We start from the raw sequence: 19,964 nt of genomic DNA, 5'->3' as shown, positions 1-19,964 counted from the left end.
AATCATTAGCTACCTGGTGAAAGTGTTTCAGTAGCTTAACTCCTAGGCTAAATAAAAATACTGACCGATTTCAGAGAAGGTACTTTAATTGTTACATTTTTGTATCCATTAATGAACATAATCGCCATTGTTATTTTACTGCCTTGTGAAAATACATTATGGTTTATGGCTTAATTTGAATTCTTGTGGAAATGCTGCGTACATAGCACCTTAAAATACAATAAAAAAAAAACGGAATGAAAAAATGACAATACCTCAAGTCATTATGAGGAAAAACGAAGAATAAAATATAATAGGAGTACAAAAATAGCAGTTTTATAGTAAAAACCGACAACAATAACAACATCAACAACCAAAAAGAATCTGCGTAGGATTAGCCCCCAAAATAAATAAGTAAATAAATAAGAGATAAACCCCTCTGACATATGTTGCAACCATAAAGCAAACAGATACAGACATCGCTTCAAGGCAAAACCACCCAAATCCTTTTATACCCCTTCATTGTTTTAGAACACAGCTGAAGTTTGAGGGGGTCATACAGCCTATGGGGTTACCCAATAATCATTACTTCTTGATTTGTACATCACTCCGTTAATCCCAGAGGACCATGATTTGATACATGGTCAAAACAGAGCCTCCAATGTTTTTAGAATAGAGTATCTGGCTACTAGGTGCTACACAAACATCAGGGGAAAAGTATGTCTCGTTTTGTTTATAGTTTTTAAGATGTTATTGTATTGCTCTCCTGACATAGGAACTGAACTTTCCAAATGTGACCACATATTGGGTGAGCTTCAATGGCTGCCGACATTTTCAAACATTTCTTAAATTCAAAATTGTTGTCATAATAAGAGTGTATTTAGAGTAACAGTCAAATGTGTATTATCATGGTTTAGTCCCACAGTAGTTCTTCTGACAGATCTGGGTGGGATAGACATGGTGGGAAGTGAATTATGGCAAAATTAAATCCATGTTGGTTTAAAGAACACACGGTACAAAAGCTTGAGTTGGAAGCACAAGGATGTCAGACCTCTGTAGGAGTTTGAGGGGAGCTGTGATGAATATAGTAACTACTTGTTACTAGTTACCTCATGAAGTCCATGATTAAGAGAAGTCCACATCCTTAGTATATCATTTTCTAGTTGCTTTGACAATACATTTCTCATGTGCCCTATATAAATCAATACACCCTACGTCTTATATTCTGAAATCATCTCAATTCTGCCCATCAGAATAAATATGAAACAGCTGTACAAAACATGTATTGCTTACCAGTGTTCTGGTTTCTAATCATGATTCCTCTCACTCTAGGTGCCCTCATCATGTCAATCTGGATAAAAAGATTCAGACGGCAGATGCATACGAGACACTCAAATGACACGTGGTACTCAAATGTAACCGTCTCGCTCTAAATACTTAATAACTTGTGCTTTATAAAGATGTGGCATCCATTCTTCTATTTGGTCTTTTTGTAACATTCCCATAGCTCTAGAAGGGATATTGGTTCCACTTAATTGTACATCAAAATCGAATGAATGTGTGCCTGTTTTTGTGCTTACGAAAGGTTTACATTTGCCCAGATTGCAGAAGTAAGCAACTTATAGATGTCCAGTGTTTCAGGATATCAATTCCTTTATCCAAAGGGGAGTTACACTGACAACAAGAGGGACTTTGTTTACAGAATTCTGTTATTGGAATAGAAAGTAAATGTGTTACTTTAAATAGGTTTCGGGGGATGATTACAAAACAATATAACATTTGTAGAAAACTTCCACAATTTCTTGTTAAAAAAGGTTTTGTGTTACTCAAGAAATGCATTGCTTGTGGCAGTCACAGAATGGCTTCATAATGCTGCCATAAAGCATTATTCCTGATAAACCCAACAATAATCTAACGGACAGGTACAATTTCATGTTACATAACACATGTCATGATTTTACAGGTATGGTGTGTTCCTAATATAAAATGTGTTGATTGTGTTGGTTATTTATGGGAATTTCGAAGACTCAGGAATGGTGAGGACATATTTTCTCCTGTCAAGAGTTCATCGACTTGGGCAAAGCTTGTGGAGTCAATGCATAAGGTCTTAGTCACACTTATGTGTACACATATAAACACACACTGGTTTTCTCAATTTAGAAACAACATATTCAAAGTTAAATAAAGCGTAATCCCTATAACAAGACATGGAGGCATAGAAACATTTTGGTGATCAGTTCTCACATAGCAACACATTTGGTGGGCAGTTAAATTTGGTTGTTTACTTTAAGTTAATGACATCTCAGTTATCTGTTGCCTCCATATTCATATAGATAAGAAAAACCCTTGATAAGCATCACCTGTTAGAAACCATTAACAGCTGCATCTTACAACCTGTTCTTCAGATACTTCAGACAATGAAATGAGAAAGCGGCAGCCTTGAACAATGTAATATTTTTCATGTGCCTTGTTCTATATGTCTTCATTAGATCTGGTCTGGATTAGAGACTATATAGTGTGTGTGTTTGTACATTAATCCTGGAGGGAATTGTCTCATCATCTGATTTTTGCTATGGAATATGTTTGTGTGGATTGTTCACATGTCAGTTTAGCTCCTCAATTGCTTTGCATGTGATTCTTAACCTGAGGGTGTCTGAGCGTAAAGCACAGAGTCTTACGAGAGAAAGGGGCTTTTCACTGTGTGGGTGTGTTTTTTGGAAAGAGGAACACTAAAACTCTATATTTACTTCTGGGACTGGGCTACCATTATGAATGGATAGAGTTGCACTTTCAGGGTTTTAGGGCACCCTCTTCATTGTCCTGCCTACTCCTCTCTCTATTCATTGTCCTCCTCAGCCTTGACTGCCACAGGAAGAGAGGCTGTCGTAGAGGGAGTCACTTAGGGACTCTGGTGTCTCCAGGGCCTGGGGTCTGCTAGGGGAGAGGATGTCTTCAGGCCGCTCTTTAAGTAACTCCAGCCCTCCATCCTTGCCCACCTCCGGGGCACTGGGAGTCCGGCCTTTACCCCGCCGGCTGAGCCCTGTCTGGGGCGGCAGGGGGAGACTTCCGGGGTCAGCGGTCAGTGGGGTCTGGGGGGTACACGGCTTCAAACTCTTGGAAGAGGCAGGAGGTAGGAACATGATCAGGTGGATGAAGTAGAGTAGAGGGAAAGAGGAGGGAAACATTCAGCACAGAAATATTCTATATAGTTAGTCCTTTATTTAAGTCTATAGTAGTGTTAGTCCTATATTTTAGTAATTTGTGAAACAATGTACCTTTTGAATTTCAATCGTTTAATTGAGGCATCTGCTGCATATAATCGTAATGTGGGAATATACTTTATGGTTATACATTAGATACATTTTTTGTTAATTACTTAGTAAATGTAGTAGAGTATTGAAACGTGTCAAGCAAGTTCAGGTGGTAGACTCCAAAGTTGAAATCAAGATGCACATCATCCAAAGTAACTCCAAAACACACTGCACCTAATTGAGCTGCCATACACTCATGCAATAATTCAAAGAAATTACAATGCTATCTTCAGGAGTTTCTGACAACATAAAGCTCATACATTTCTGGAAAGTCTTTCAAAAGCAGGATCCTACCGCTTTAGATGCATGCTTACATTGGTTTAATTACTTAATATTTATACCAATATTTGACTCTGCCGACTAAACCTATAAACACTACACAACTCCCACCCATCTCTATCTCTCTCTTTAATTGAACAGCAATACCCAATGATAATAATGACAGTTAAAGTGATCATGATTGTCTTTAAATGGGACCCTTCTCAAAAAAAAAAGTAATAAGGCCTCAGAGACCTTCCTTTGCAGCATTGTCACCAGATTTTTTTTATCTTTCATTTAGTTTCATGCATTTTCAATCCTTTTAGATTCACACAAAGAGAAAAGATAGATTTGGGCCCAAGATCTCAACTGTCTTAGACTTACCCTTCTAGAAGGTGTTCCATGGCAGCCTGGCTCCCCCTGAACATCCAAAAACACGTCTGTGGTTCCTGTAGGGCATTTCAGGTTTGGAAAGGTCCAGTTCTTTGAGGGTGGATTTTGCAGATGAGCACTGTATGCATCAATGTCTGCACGGCAATGGAAAAAATCCTGTTATCTAAAGGTTTTAGAGGAGTTTCTTTCTTATCCACTGATTATTCATTCAGCTAGTGTCTGTGACTGACAGACAGAATAATAATATTATTGAGCTCAAATAATATTCATACCCTCATGAATGGTGCTTGACAAGTGCATATTGGGAGCCTTGTCTTCCATTCCTGAGCCATATAGAACAGAGGGAGTGACTTCGTCCAAAGAGGAGAGCTCCCTCTCCAGAGTCCGGGCCTTACGTGGAACCTTCATTGGGGCCCCATGTTTCCCTTGAGAGCCGGAAAACCCTTGTTCTCCTTGCAGCTTGCCCTTGGGGATGCTCTTCCCTGTAGCACTGCTTGCGTAGTCAGGCATGGGAAATGTGCCGATGCCACTGTCAAGGGTACGCATTGAGGCTCCTGAACCTAAACAATGAGCAAGGAGTAGATTAGAGCAAAATTACAGCAAAAAAATAAAATAAACGTTCTATTTTTACAGGGCCGTAGTTAAGCTAAATGAGCAGACATTCATATTGTAAGTCAACTCTCAGCCCTTACCTGTAAAGTGCTGAGAACTAATGGACTCTGCTAGGCTTTCATCTGAAGTGACCTCATCCTTACCGACCATCTCAGAACTCTGAAGTACAAAAGAGAGGTACGGGATTAACTTCAGCAATATTTGCTTTGAATCAAGTGATAGATAAAAAGTTTATGGAAATGTACGGAAAAAGGACGGGGAGTACTTTGTCTATTTCATCCCGGCTCTTGGTGTGGCTGACCCCATTCCTCTGGTTACTGAAGATGGGCCGAGAGCTTTTCAAGTCAAAGGAGAGCCGTCTGTGTGCCATTCCAAGGCTGGCCACTCCTCTCTCATCCACCCTGTTTCCAGAACAAGACGTCGAGGGACTTAAGAAGGAAGATGTTACAACTAAATCATACGGAAACTAGCTTGGAATTATAGTTTGATTTCAGTATATGGTTCATTATTACCATAAAGGATCTCCTACCTGTTGAGGAGCTGCTGCATGAAGTTGTCGGCAGTCACTCCTCTGTACATGAGGGACACCTGGCCCTGGGCCTGGTCCATCACTACCTCACAAGAGTGTCCCCGGCCTGCACGCTCCATAGCCACACTCACACCATTTACATATGCCCGTTCCTCTTCCAGGGCCTTTCGCAGGTCCTCTGCCTTCTCCATCAGCTTGGAGATGTTCAGGCTCTCCACCACTTTCCTGGGACCCTTGCCATCCTTACTCTCTGTGGCAGTCGCAGAGGGGGGTGACATATTGGTCTTCTGCTTGGACATCTCTGGCTTGCGGCTGAGGGCAGGGAGCTTGCTCTTTCTTAGTCCAAACCAGCTGGCAATGCCATTAGAAGCCTTCTGTTTTGTCTCAGTCACCTGGCATCGGTCCTGTTCCTGCAGCTTCATCATGTTCTCCTCAATGCCACGCATTACTTTCTGCTCAATGGCAGATTGCTGCGTGGCAGGAGCAGAGGAGGATGACTTTTTATCCTCATTGGCGATGGCTTCGGCAGAGGATCTGGGTGGTAGAGGAGGAGGAGGGAGGAAGCTCTCTGCATGTATGGAGGTCTTCTTCTTGCCAGGTGTGAGTTTGCTTTTGTCCTCTGGCCTGGGTGGATGTCTCGTGGCATGGGTGCGGTCCTCGTGCGTAGGCTTTATCCCCCTTGGATAGGAGGAAGCCTGGCCGGCCTTAGAGGGAGATTTGGACGTGATCTTAGAAGGACTGTTTTGGGGGCTGGGGACAGTTTTACTGTGTTGACTCTGGGTGATGGGACATTTCCCATAGCTCCTCATGGCTGAAGGGGGCTCTGTGTTGGTAGCTGACATTCCCATTTTGATCTTTGGACCTTCTGCTTTTGCTACATATATTCTCGGGGTGAAAGTATCCTGTTCACCTTTAGAAATGGGCGATGGAGTGGCTGAGGACTTGGCCCCTACTTCAGTGAATGGACCTGGATGTCTGGGATGACTCCCTAGGCTGGTTTTGGGGTAGGGTTTCCCATCCAGGGAGTCAGTGTATTTTTGATGCCTGTTCTCTATTCCACTTCTCTCACCCTGTCTTTCAGCTGTCTTGCTTTTTTGACTATTATTGTTGGTGGTTGGGGGGCTACCTCTGTTACATTGTGCATCCCTTTTATCTGCGGACTGTGGCGGGACTTCTGGTAGGTCTTCTGTGCTCTTCAGTTTTCCCAGAGCGGCCAGGCGCTCTTTGAATGGATGGTGACTAGACTCACTCTGGTGTTTACCCTGCCCAAACCCTGGCCTCTTAGGGGTTGAGGACCCAGGCAAAGGTTCACCTCTCTTGGCTGCAGACGTAGGCAGATTAGGTGGGTCACAGTTTGGCTGACTATATTGTGGAACTGAGCGCTCTTGGTTCCTGTTCCTCTCACTGGAGTAGCTGCTGCCTTTATGTGCTTTGCTGGAGGTGGCAGAGGAGGAAGCGGGTAGGCTGAAGTGTTGGTGAGGCTTGTGCCAGACAGGGCTCTCTGAGTCTGTGTCTTGGTCTGAGGGATCCAAGTCAGAGAAAGGTTCTTCAGAACCTGGGGACGAATCTGTGTGCTGAGAAGGGGGACTAAGCAGCTTCTCATCCTGCTGAAAAGATTTCTCAACAGGACCCTCATTCTGGGTGCAAGGGAGGTACTGTGATGTCCCATCTGAGGGGCAGACATTCTCATAGTGGGGCACTTTCTGAGAGCCCCTCTGTGGTTGAGAAGAGGAGAAAGGTGCCTTGGTGTTGCCTCTGTGTTTGGGTGCAGAGTGGCTGCTGTAAGCTATCTCCTTGACTGGGGGTAGAGGGCACACATTGTCCTCAGGCTGGGGTGGGGAGGTGGGGGCGGAATGTGTTGCAGGGTAGGCCTGTACTTTTGGGGGGGAGGAGGATGGGTGCTTGTCCCTCTCAGTTGTGGTGGCTTTGCGGCCCAGGACAGGAGATTGGTACACTTCATAGTTATTGTTGTTCCTGCAGGGGATCTTGGAGCTGCGGGTCAGTTGGGGGCTCAGTCTGAGGACACCACCTGCCTGTGTCCGCTCTCCTATTGTAGGGATCTTGAGGAACTTGAGCAGGCGGGATGGTGAAGAAATCGGAGAGGGCTTGACTTCACCAAGGCCTGATGTAGAGGAGGGGGAAGTGGGGCTTTGTGCAAGCTTACTTTTTGGGCCTGGTTGGGCCTGGGCAGAACTTGTCCTCTCTGGCACTGGGGCTGGGGAGTAAGACTCCACTGCCACTTTTTTTGACACAGAGGTCTCATTGGAGGAGAAGTAGAGTCTGTTACAGACCTGCTCACTCACTTCCTGCTCCTGATATCCTGGTTGGGAGCTAGCCGTGGCTGCAATATCCAGATTTGTCTCTGAGGTGTGCAGGCTGTTTTGCAAATTGTGTGCTTCTGTTGCCTCTTCTTCCAGGTAGCAGGACTCCTCTGACTGGTCTCCATTCTGGCTCTGCAGGTCCATGTGCTTCACATCCTCACTGAGGGAAGAGTGATGCTCACCCCTGAGAGGGAGTTTACTGGATGGATGAATTTTTGGGTGGGTGAGTATTTTCTTGGACTCCTGCCCATTCAGTCCTGAGACTTGGATTAGCGAAGGTAGGAAGGGGTCAGAGCCTTGGGTGTCAGGCTGCTCTGTGTTGGGTACGTAACGCTGGCTTTTGCTGTCAACAGACTGTAAAGCTGCTGTTTGGGGAGCGCCTGTGTTCAGTGCAGAGGCCCCCTGGCTCTCAATCCAGGCCTGCCTTCTAAGACCATCTCCTCTGCCAGAGTAAGCAGCACCATGACCTTGGGCACACTTTAGCAAGCTGTCCAGGCTGCTCTTTTGTGAGAGCATGCGGCAGGACTGGCAGCCTCCCTGATGGTGCTGTCGGAGCTCCTCCCCCTCACCGTTGGCATACTCGTGGATGTCTGAGTCGGAGCTGGAGTGGCGGCAACGTGCCGAGGGCCGCTGAGGGGAGGAAACGCTCCCCGAGGACATCAGAGAGCCCATCTCCATGGAGACCAGTGCCTGACCCAGGTCATGGTGTGAGGACAGGCAAGAGGACGGGTGGAACTTCAGGGGGTCAGACTCCTCCAGCTTGCGCAGGACCTCCAGAATGTGTGCTTTCTTCTTAAAGAATGGAGACAAGGCTTCCATGGAGGTGGCTGAAGCCTGAGCCGAGCCTGCTGTTCCATTATGAGTGCGATCCCCATTACTCTGCAGAAACAAAGAATCTGGCTTTAATCCTGCTATTCTAAATTATGTCAACATCAAAGCATCAACATATAATTATAATACTTATATTAGTCAGAAACCAATGATTTATTTTAACCTTTTTGAACTTGGTTGTTTATTTTAGTAGCTAAAAAGAACTTCAAATAACTAATAGGACACCTCATCTGTGAGCCATAGTAATAATGGATAAACTGCAGAGAGCTGTTCAAGACACCACTGTTACAAAGAGGAATGCTGAGCACACCCTTCTTAACAGGGAGAAGAATACATGAACGAGAGAGTGAAAAGAGAGAAAATTGCACAGGCAAGGGAGTGCACTTTGGTTACACTTGGCTAGCCAACCTCACAAGGTTGTCTTTCTTTAATTAAAGAAGCAATTAATTCTGTGATCAGTGGAAAAACATCTTTACTCTCGATCCTTCCTTCCTGGAAAGAAGCCAATCTGTCCAAAAGTAAGTCTCTGCCAGTAGAGCCCTCCAGGGATTGTCCAATTAAGACAGAGGATGGGGAAGGGAGCTGGGGCCATTTATTTAGTTTTCCTCACATACAGCCTTCTCCTCTCACTACTGTCATTGTTCTCAACACTACTGGCCTTCCCTAAAGCCACTATGTGCCAATTGGATGAATCCAGGCAACAGGCCTGAGTCCTACAGGTGGCCCTCCCTGAAGCCACTTGATTACCTAAATATATATACCGTGCATTGTTTTTCCTTTTTCAATCTCTCTCTATCTCTCCCAAGTGTACCCAAAGAATAATTGCTTGTCAATTTGAAAATTCAGTGGAATGCGGTGACTTTGAGAGCCTCTCTGTCACAGATGGTAAGTACCCTTACTGAAGCAATGATTTACCATCCTCCTAATACATTCCCCGTCACTACCTGGGAACAAGCCATCTATATGCAGTACACAGGCCATCTATATGCAGTGTGATTATACAATCAGCACCAGAGCTGCCCCTCAAAGAATGGGCAGAGAGAATCTAAAAGCAGGGGCCATTACAAGTAACAGGGTTGGCCTGGCATATTTGGGTAGGAATATGAGTGTTTTGGGAATGAGGGGGGTCTTTTGATGAAGTTGACAGAAAATCTTTCTCCCTCTATATTGTCCTCTCGGACTCAGGCGGTATGATGGATGGAGAAGAAATGCAATCTGGGGGTATGAGATGATAGCAGGGCGGCCTTAAATTGTGGGGACACAGAGGAAACATTCCCAGAGGAGGGCTGAGACACAATCACTCCTGCTCATACTGTGACTGAGGTAGTGGAGGGCAAAACAGAGAGAAAGTATAGAGAGTACAGGGGGTGAGTGTTGGAAAGAGACAGAAATCTATATTCAATTTGACATCTCGATCTCTGCCTGACAAGAAGAAGCTAATCAGTCGCCCCTAGGGTTGAAACTGGGTCTCTCTCTTTTAAGCTTGATCTCTCTTTCTTGTCTTCTCCCTCTCTGTGGTTTTTCAGCAGCAGTCTGGTTGGGCTCATGGGGGCAGTGATTATGCCGGACCATTTCGAGAGAGAACATTACAGAGCACTCGCTGAGAGCAGCCAAGTGTACGTAGGCATACGTAGGGGAAAAACAACAAGTCTCTTGGCATCAGACAGAAAAACTAAAGTAGTCTGGTTGGATTTTCAGGAGGGACACTAGACTATTAAACATACAGAGCATGGTTACGTTACATTTAAATTGCGGCTGGGTCTCGGTTTGGTAATCATTCCACCTTCCCAGAGGTGTGTGAGTGATTGTATGTTTTATTTTTCTATATACTTCGGACCATGTCCATACCTTGAGTTCCCCCTGGCTTTGAGCTGTCAGGAGTTTATCACTTCCCATGGATGACTCGTCTGTGCTGTGCTCTGAGACAGAAACCAATGGCATCTGGCAGAAGAGAGACAGAATACGAAAGAGAGGGAGAGAAAGAGAGTTAGGAGATATTTACGATTATAATTCTGAACAGCCTCTCCAGATTTCCTCTAACCTGCCTCCTATTACAGAGGGAAATGTTATTACTCCAGCAGGCAAAGCTTTTTATTCTTATCTCAGTTCAAAGTAATTAAATTGCTTCACTGGTGAGATGGTGACAGATTTCTTTATACATATTATACCCATCACAAAGAGAGGTGATTTCTGGAAAAGAGACTGTCTGCATCAGAGGAAAGAGTTTGCTTACAAAACGAGTGACTGAAGAACTCTGAAAATGAGATGAGAATGAGAAAGATACAGACAGACATTTGGTTACTATTTACATTGACAATAATAGAATGTGCTATTTTACCCTCTTGGCAATTACAGACCAAATGTGTTTAGGTTAAATACTGTATTGAGATTGCTTCTGTCGTTCTCTGTAATATAAACGCTGCCATGGACCAAGTGGAATACTATAAGAACTGATACAATGCAGGAAATTGGTAGCAGACAACATACAAAGCATGATGATGAGAAAGTCAGAGAGAAACTATGCTGCTGATGTACAATTGTACTTGTGCCACATACGTCAAATAGCAAAGAATTATGACCAAGGTTATTAAATATTTTGATCAAACACTCAAACTTTTGAGGGTTTTTGACACAGTTTCTTTTTTTTCAACAAGGTACAGTAGGAATTATGTCAAGCTTAAAGCACCTTCTCTGAGTTATCATTGGCAGCCTGATAAGGTCTGAACAAACTTAAAACCTAACTGTTTAAACTTACAACAAAATGTCATTACACTGGGGAGACTAAATGTATTTGTATTCATATGTTGGAAAACTGTACCTGCTGCAGTGAGGTGCTCTGAGGATGTAGCTTCTGGGCAAAGAGTTCTGTCAGAGTTCTGTTCTGTCTCTCCAGGTCAAACACACGCATTTTCAGCTTTATACACTCCTCCCTCAGGTCCTGAAAGAAACAGAGAAACACACACACAGATATAGTTCAAACACATTATTGACTAAGGGGAATAGGCATTTGCCAATGCCTTTGTGTATTTGTGTCATCTCGTCATTCTTACTTTTTGATTAAGCAGGGCTTGAACTACATGGTTGGCCACCTGAAAGAAATAATACAAAAATGCTTTATTGTACAGAAGGGCCTGTAATAGACATGAATTCCAAATAGAAGCATGACACATAAGTGTACACAAAGACAGAAGGGTACAAAAGTTAATCTCACAAACTGTACAACAGGACGAAACAAACAAGTAAATTACAGTGTCACATGTTGCACAACATATGGTCTTTCTATACAAACTCACCTCGTCTAGACATCTTTCATAGGCCTCTCTCTGACTTTCAGTTGCCAGGGCGAGGGCTGAATTTTCTGCCTACATAGCATTAAGTGAGAGACAAAAGGGAGGAAAAACAGAAATGGAGATAAAATGTAAGAAATTCATAAAACATACAATTCAAGGTCTGTCCTGTCTTTCACATTGATCTCCTTTGAGGTCCCAATTAATTTGTTCCCTGTTTTCACAAAATTCTCAAAATATCTACTTGATTTCATGGAGGAAAAGACAGAGCTAGAGGATGGAGTGGACAGCATATATATCAAAACTGAAGAAGGAAAAGGGTTGTTTCTTTCCCTCTCCTGATAGGTGAAGGTCCACAGGACTCATCAAAGAGAATATGACCACAATCTCATTCACAATGATCAAAAGGAAAGAACATGTCTCTGGCAATAATAGAACTCAACTTCTGATGTGAAGATAGGGACGATGTTGAGGGGGGTGAGAAGGGAGGAGTAGGGAAGCCTACAGCGACAGAGTCCAAGAACAGGCCTCAGCTGAGAGAGCGAAAGTGAGTGTGTGGATAACTAACATTTGGTATATAAAAAAGAAGGGAGTTTAGGACACTAAACCTCAGACAATGTCTGCATATCAAAACAGCCCTCAACAGGCTGCCAGGCCTAAGTGCTCAATAATCACGGAGCTAGGGGCGGTGAGGGAAGGAGAACAGGAGACCAAACAATTTCCCTGAAGTATCGATCCTTGTCCTTACCAAACAGAGAAAAACACTGAATTTTTTATCTGTTTGTCCATGAGGTTCAAAGACAGACCAGAAATCAAAGAGAGAGTGAGAGTTTGAAAGGGAAAGATCCAGACAGAAGGAGGAAGTGGAGGTTGTAGGTGGATAGACCAATTGAATACTGTCGTGGGAAATTGATTATGGGATTTAATTATGGGATTATGGGACAGGTTTTGGGGACTAGAATCATAGATATATATATAAAGACTAGATGTTTTACGGCGGAGTCTAGAACGTCCGCACATGGCGGCCATCTTGCTACAGTCGACCTGCTCACCCATAACATTGTGTTGATGCTACATGTACTTTTTAAATGACCATAACTTGCTCAATTTTCAACCGATTTTGAAACGGTTTGGTTTGTTATCAACGTCAGAGATGTCTTTATGCCACTGCATACTTGCAGTGGCAAATTATACTCAATAATTATGTTATTTCTTTGAAAATAGAATAGAAGTATGCAGTGGCATAACAACATCTCTGACGTTGATAACAAACCAAACCGTTTCAAAATCGGTTGAAAATTGAGCAAGTTATGGTCATTTAAAAAGTACATGTAGCATCAACACAATGTTATGGGTGAGCGAGTTGACTGTCGCTCTGGATAAGAGCGTCTGCTAAATGACTAAATGTAAATGTACCCACTACATCACATGGCACGAGGCATGGCAAGGGATGGCTGTGTCCGCTAGAGCTGAAGAACCACGGTGTGCTTAAAAGTGTTTAAAGCACTTCTCTTCACTTCCCCCCCAGCTACATGGTATAGGACAGGAGACCTGAAGGTGTTGTGAAAACTTTTAAGTGCCACAGGGACCTGTGTGCCGTGTTGAGAGATTTAACACAGGCACTTAGAGCTTTAAAAGTATTTCCTTTTAGGTCAATAAAGCTAACGTCTCAGATTAGCTGCTGTACTCTTAGTGCTAAATTGAGAGTAGAGAGTACATTTTAAGCTTAACTTCATGTTTGACTACCGAAACTTCATCTCTCTATTCCATAAATGATAAACAAGGCGGTTACAATGTAGATTTTCATTGTTATTATGACTGCTCCCAGTGTCCTAAATCGTTATCAAATATACAGAATACTGTATTTAAACCAACTTTAGCAGACCAGTCATTGCATGAAATGAAAATGTTAGTTGATATAATTCAGATTCTATGTCAAATCTCAAGATATATTGTACCTGTCAGAACGTATCTTTCTAAGCCCTCATTTCTCCATGAGGACTGAGCCTTGTTACTCCATACCCTCACCTCCAACTCTCGGACCCTGTCCAGGATGTCCCTGCTGCCCTCCGTCTCCTCCAAGTACGGCTCCACATCGCCCTCTTCTGACTCAAAGGCCTCATCACCCTCCCTGGTCTCTGCATCAGACATCCCACCTAGAGAGAAAGAGTGTGTGTTTGTGTGTGAGAGAATACAACCATACATACAACCAAACCACAAAGGTGGGCCGCAGGTGAGAGAGAGAGAGAGAGAGAGAGAGAGAGAGAGAGAGAGAGAGAGAGAGAGAGAGAGAGAGAGAGAGAGAGAGAGAGAAAAGAAGGGAGAAGGGAAAGCAAGGATTTCAGTTACAGACTATGATAGCAGTGATCTACATGTGTCATTATACAAAAATAGTATTGCAAAACACCAACAACTACGAATTTAGAATAGTAACAAAAATGGTTACAGAAAAAAAAAAAATACACAAAATAAAACAACAACCATAAAAGTAAGATAAAGAGGCTCAAAACAATGAGAGGAAGACCAAGACTTCAAGTTTCTAGTCCTACAGTTATAAATAAACCAGACTTTGATGTTCAAAACTGCATGTTTGTGTCTTTTCTCCTGGCCTTGTATTTTATTGGTATCGCTCATCCTCAACCATCCTGTTGTAGCCAGATGATGGGCAAGATGCACGACCAAAAACATCAAAGCACATTTGATATTTTAACCCTGTTCTTTTCCCATCCACAATGACCTACTAACCACTGTCAACAGAGCAGTGGAGTGCTGCCATCTATAGGTAAATTAGGGCTGTGCATTTGGGTCTGGATGATCATACCCATGTCCTAATCCAACACTTGCCCTCATCAATGACAACCCAGCACTTCTGTGGACAGGAGGATGTGCCTGCCCTGTGGCTGGCTACCACTGCTTAAACTGACATTCACCAACTCTGACCCGAGTTGAACATTGGATTTCTGTGTTTCAACAGCCATTGGCACTTTTCTTGATGTATGACTATGTTTAGCTTGTGTTCTGCACCTCTATTTCACCAACCGTCTCTGGAGGAGGGGATCCCTCACTGAATTGTTCCTCCCAAGGTTTCTTCAATTTTTTCTCAAATGAGTTTTTCAGGGAGTTTTTCCTCGTCTTCTTTGCGGGTTTAGGTTGGTTGAAGGGCAGTTCTATGGGCGTATGTGAAGCACTCTGTGACATTGCTTGTAAAAAGTGCTATACAAATACATTTGACTTGACTTGTTAGGATTGTGTACTAGAATCGGTTAAGTAGACATAATAATTATGTTTAACTGTCACAGCAAGATGGAATTTTGATTATAATATACTCAATCTAAAACGCAAGGCATTTACTGTGTGGGTGCTGATCATAATGTTTCATTAAAGCCATTTTAGCGATACTATCAAGATATGATCTACAACCATTGTAAAGAAAAACTTGTATGATAGTACAGGCTCATCCTTTGCATGCAGTCCATGGTAATTGTCAGTTATGTGATCAGAGCTGAGGTAAATGTGTCTTTTACCAGGGGAATAATGTAACAGGGATATCAAAGTGAACCCAAGGCTGTGTGCCAGAGCCTGAGAGGTAGGTCTGGGAGACTGGGCCAGACAGATCCTCTCAATGACATTTGATGGATCAATATCCTGCCGCCCTCTCTGCATCACTTCCCAGCTCTTCTCCTCCCTCCTATGTTCCCATTTAAGATAATTCAACAGGTCAGTTGAGTTTTGTTTGCACATTTAAGTGGCCAAACTCCCTCCATCTGTCCATCCGTTTATTGTTGGTCTGTTGTATTTCTCAGGTAATTTAGAGGATTTGGAAATAAGAACCCACCTTTGAGGCTGACTCTCAGTACTGCAGGAAGGTCAAAGGTTGGTAAAGGCGCCTTCTCTTCCTTCTCTGCAAACTACCTGAGAAACAGAAGAAAATAATACTGTAGTATCACAGTGCTCCAAGGCAAACATAGTCCGGACATTGCTAAAACAACACACCTCTTCCTAAATGTCATATCAAACATGGCATTTACTTGTGTCATTAAAAAAGCGACCATGATTTTCAGCCATTCTAAAGCAGTACTATTCATGCCATTTGGCATTTACTTGAACCACAAGATACTGTATATCAGGAACAGCCCTGCAATCAGTCCTTCACTGACATTAAAAATACCTTAACCACACACTAGACCAATCTCTGCAGCAAGAGCACCACACACCGACTACAAGGACACAACATGAAGTAACATTCGGTTGCCAAAGCTTCTCTTTCTTAAATAGCATTGTGTGGAATGTTCAAAACAAAATATGTAAGTATTCCATATTTAGTAATACGTTCTGTTCTTATAATTTTTTGTGACCTTTTCTCTAAAGCCAAGGAGAGGCAACTTCTTATCCATCCCTGAAAGTAGTCCACAGAACTGAGGCCCTGACCTACCACATCCTACCTGCTGGAGTCTACTGATGACAGAATCAAAATAAATCCCACAAAGCAGTTTCCCATAATCAACAGCCGAAAGCAGTACCATGGAGATAAACACCCATCAGATGGTTTAGTAATTATCTCCTAATGGTGAGTGGAGCCAGGGTCGTGCCCTGATGGCTGTTGAGATGTTTAGCCATTACCATCCTTTTCCACTCTGCGGACCACTTGCATAGCTCAAATATTTTTGTGGCCACCCAACACATCCGTTCACTTAATTTGCGATTATCACACGTTTAACAACACCGCTTTCATGGCTAAATGTATTTGAGCGATTAAAGAAGACAAAGTTAGCATCAGCGCCACGATATTAATCACACATTGTAAAGAGAGCTAACTACCACGGCCAGGCAAGGTCCAGAACATCCAGTGAAGTTAGAAACGTTACTTTTAAGCAGCAGTTATGTTAACCCTAGCTATTGCTCTGCCTCTCGCTTTTTTTCATCGGCCGATAACAGGTCGCCCTTATCTCCCAGTTCTAGATTTTTTTTTCTTTTTTTCTTTCAGCTAGCCTAGCTAGACTATCACTAGCTACTTTTACTGTGTGAGTTAGATTAACATTACCTTCGTAATTGTCAATGTATCTCGAAACATACAATTTGAACCCCTTTCCCCTGTTGCTTGAAGGGCAGCAACATAGAATCCTATGTACATCGTTAATTGTCATTTTGGAAAGACAACCCCGGCATTGTGTTTAACTGCTCGCTACCGGAAATGGTTGACTTTGCTTATGCAATATGCGGAAGTGATGCGTGCATTAGTAAATTGAAGTTGGCGTATACTAGTTTTATGGTGGAAATGTCAGTTGGTCTTTCGTCAACGTGCCAAGCGTATCGGTGTTTCGGTCATGATGAATTAAAGGCAAAATGTCATTTTAAAATAAGTAAGAATTTTAATTATAACAGTATATATAAATATTTTGATATGTATTAATTTTTCATACTTTAGTTTTCATTTATTTGGTGGCCCAGCTGTATTACCCTAGCAGACCACTACTGTCAGACCAGGTTGGGAATCGCTTGTATAAATCATTATTAGAACAAGCTCTGACACAAACAGCACATATCTCAGAGCCTACCATTTGTTCTTTCAGGGAGACATTTCAAAGTTCTGAAATGAGGTTTAAAGATGTGGTGGTGGTTTGAGATCTGATCAGGACTGGATCAAATGCTTAACCATTGTCTCAGTGGATGGAATGCTGTGTTCACATGTAGGCTAAATATGGCAGGCATTGTTGCCTACTAACAGCCTATTTAATAAACATTTTATAAATACAAAAAACCCAGAACAAAGATGGCCTACAAAAACCAGAGGAACAGTAAAGCACACATTGCTTCTTCCTTTTAAACCCTGGTCCTCATCCCCCACCCCATATCATATCTGACAGGCAGTTCCCCTCTCAACCTCCAACCCCATCCCCCTACGTCCCTTTAGGGGTAAACTGTTAATCCTTTTAAATCATGTCAAACAACCCCAAAGATTTGATTAGGACTTGAGAGCATCTGCCCTCTACCCTGTCTCTGGAGGACACAGGGCTGCCAGGTGGGACCAGTCTTCTCTAACCAGCTAACAGGTGCCTCAAATGAGCCTCTCACAGCCTGTCGGCCTCCACATCAGCTGCTGCCTGCGCTTCAGACAATCCTGTAACAGGCCCCACTAAATCACAACACAACCACATACAGTTCTATTGTTGATGCATCCCCCCATGGGAGTAGAGTGTTGTCTGTTGGGGACAGAGGGCAAGATAAGATAAGATTGTGGAGGACATCAGTGAACTTTCAGTCTCCAGACCAAATCAAGTCTGAAAGGCCAATATAAAAACTTACAACGCTTGTTAATAACATAAATGGATCATTTTGATCAGACCACTGGATAACACCAGTTGATTGTTTTCTATATACAGTGAGCCCCATACATAATTAAAACCCTAATCATCAAGGTAAAGCTTACAGCATTCTGAAATTAGTATATATCTTACAACTGAGGACAATGCATACAGATGGACATGTGTGCCCTGTGTCTTCCTGGCATGTTCCTGGCTGATAAAAATAAATAAAAATAAAAGCAAGGACCAAATGACTAGCTCTGTGTTCCTGTGAATCACTGCCTGGGTAGATAGGCAGGGCGCCCTGAGGGCTCACAGACGATGCATGGGAATGAGGACCACTCCTATGAGGCCAGACTCTAACAGCTGCTCACTCAGCGTTCAGGCTAGACAATCTCAAATCTAGGCACCCTGTGTCAGGCGTGGTCTGCACCTGGAGGCTGGCAGACCAACCAAAATAACATTCTTTCAGTGTGAGTATCAGAATAGGGAGGGTAACTCCCATTAAATGAAAGAGTTTACAAAATGTCTATGGAGATAGATAAATAGGGTAACAGAAAGAGTGATCAAAAATATTGTGACAGTAAGAGTAAGGTTTGCAGTATAATTTGGGGATGTACAATTACAGAGATGGAGTTAGAGGGGGTGGGGAAGAGGATTTTTAACCGTCTGAACACAATCAAAAGGAATTCTTCCCCTGTGGGGATTTCTAAGCTCTTGCCAAGAGCCCCCAACGCCCCTCCTCCCCCTAGACCCTGCCATTCATTCTACCCGTCCTGGGAGCCCACTTTTCCCCAATGCCTTGGTTGGGGTATGATCACTCAGAAACAGGAATACTAATCCACAGTCACATGCACAATAAGTCCCATTCCACTGTAATTAGCTCATCAAAAACACTCAAATATATAATATATATACATAATCTGGTGATTTTGGGTTTCAAAATAGAGCTGATTAAACAATGAATCAGTAAAGCAATTATATTTGATCTGAGGTCTATTGAAAATGGCAGGCTTTTTGCTGAATGATGTCTAAAAAGGATGACATTTATTGAAATGAATGTAAATAAAAGACTCCTAAAAATGTACCAAGCTTTCCCACAGAAAAGCTGAAACATTTTGAAATGTCTTTGTTTATTTTTAACTGTCAATCTTTAAAAAGACAATGAAACCAGGTCTGATAATGAGCTACCCCGAAAACTGGATTTGTCTTAAAACAACAATGAAAAACAAGATGTGCATCTACTAGGTTACTTTAACTTAAAACAAAGCTTGTAACAAAACTAAAACTCTTATTCACGCCCACGTCTAAATTTCTTCTAAGTTTGATCTTCTCTTCACAGCAGAGAAGAATTACTGCCCCACTCTGAGTCAGTGCAATGACATTGCAGTAGTCAGCAAAGTCGTCACCAGACAGACAGTGAGGAGCACAACTCTGCTGAGGAGCTCTAAACCCCCACCAGTCATTAAGCAGACAGATAACCTCATATACCTCCGCTTGGCTTATCAACAGAAACAGCTTTGGTCTACACTTTACTAAAGTAAGGAACCCGCTGTCCTGGCTGCAACTGCCAGACAAATTAAAGACGTTTGGAACTGGAAATTGTGTTCTCGTTTTCAATCCTTAAGAATCCTCCTCAGAAGTTTGTTAAAGCTATATTACAACCACACCCAACTGCATGGCACATACATTCTAAGACAGGATTTGGCCTACAAACGGAGCTGAATGATGCTACATGGTTTATATAGTAACCTGGTTATAAACTATCATATACTAGGGGGTTTTGAACAGTGGGAGTCAAGATTCTATTGAGTTCCATTAATATCAAGTGAAGTTCACTGTCCCTGTGGCAATGAGATAAAGGTGCACCAAAAGTATTGCATCTGTACTTTTTGTTTCAGAATCTCTGTCACACAGACACACCATGTGAGTAATTTAGGAGTGAGACCTGAAGATTATGTTAGGGTCCACACATTCATGCACCTATAAATACACAGCCCATTTAAACACGGTCTTTACAACCAAGTCTTGTATCAACCCACCAGATTCCCCCTGAGTTTATTACAGATCAACAGTGCCGAAAGCCCGCCCTAAAAACAACTATGGTTGCATAAACTATACAGCAAGTAGAACAAAGGACA

The 19,964-nt window shown here is 42.7% G+C and overlaps 1 protein-coding gene across 5 annotated transcripts in view; it reads right to left on the bottom strand.

Annotated features, from left to right (window-relative positions):
* Positions 1–74: 74 nt before the first annotated feature.
* The window catches only part of LOC134024659 (nck-associated protein 5-like), a 33,588-nt gene continuing 13,698 nt past the window's right edge, over positions 75–19,964 (bottom strand). For 3 of the 5 annotated variants that reach the window (XM_062467263.1, XM_062467271.1, XM_062467253.1), the window contains 12 exons: positions 15,357–15,433; positions 13,550–13,677; positions 11,528–11,596; positions 11,285–11,323; positions 11,053–11,172; positions 10,083–10,175; positions 5,083–8,282; positions 4,819–4,981; positions 4,634–4,712; positions 4,214–4,501; positions 3,933–4,075; positions 75–3,092 (listed from right to left, as the gene is read on the bottom strand). In XM_062467263.1, the coding sequence (XP_062323247.1) occupies positions 2,832–3,092; positions 3,933–4,075; positions 4,214–4,501; positions 4,634–4,712; positions 4,819–4,981; positions 5,083–8,282; positions 10,083–10,175; positions 11,053–11,172; positions 11,285–11,323; positions 11,528–11,596; positions 13,550–13,672 (4,578 nt within the window). In that variant the 5' untranslated portion in view covers positions 13,673–13,677; positions 15,357–15,433 and the 3' untranslated portion in view covers positions 75–2,831. Of the gene's footprint in view, positions 3,093–3,254; positions 3,289–3,932; positions 4,076–4,213; positions 4,502–4,633; positions 4,713–4,818; positions 4,982–5,082; positions 8,283–10,082; positions 10,176–11,052; positions 11,173–11,284; positions 11,324–11,527; positions 11,597–13,479; positions 13,678–15,356; positions 15,434–19,964 lie in introns of those variants that run through there. The other 2 variants (XM_062467279.1, XM_062467287.1) reach the window with 2 other exon arrangements.

This window comes from Osmerus eperlanus, chromosome 1 (assembly GCF_963692335.1).
Source record: "Osmerus eperlanus chromosome 1, fOsmEpe2.1, whole genome shotgun sequence".
NCBI classification, from domain to species: Eukaryota; Metazoa; Chordata; class Actinopteri; order Osmeriformes; family Osmeridae; genus Osmerus; species Osmerus eperlanus.
This window is presented reverse-complemented; position numbering and strand designations above follow the sequence as displayed.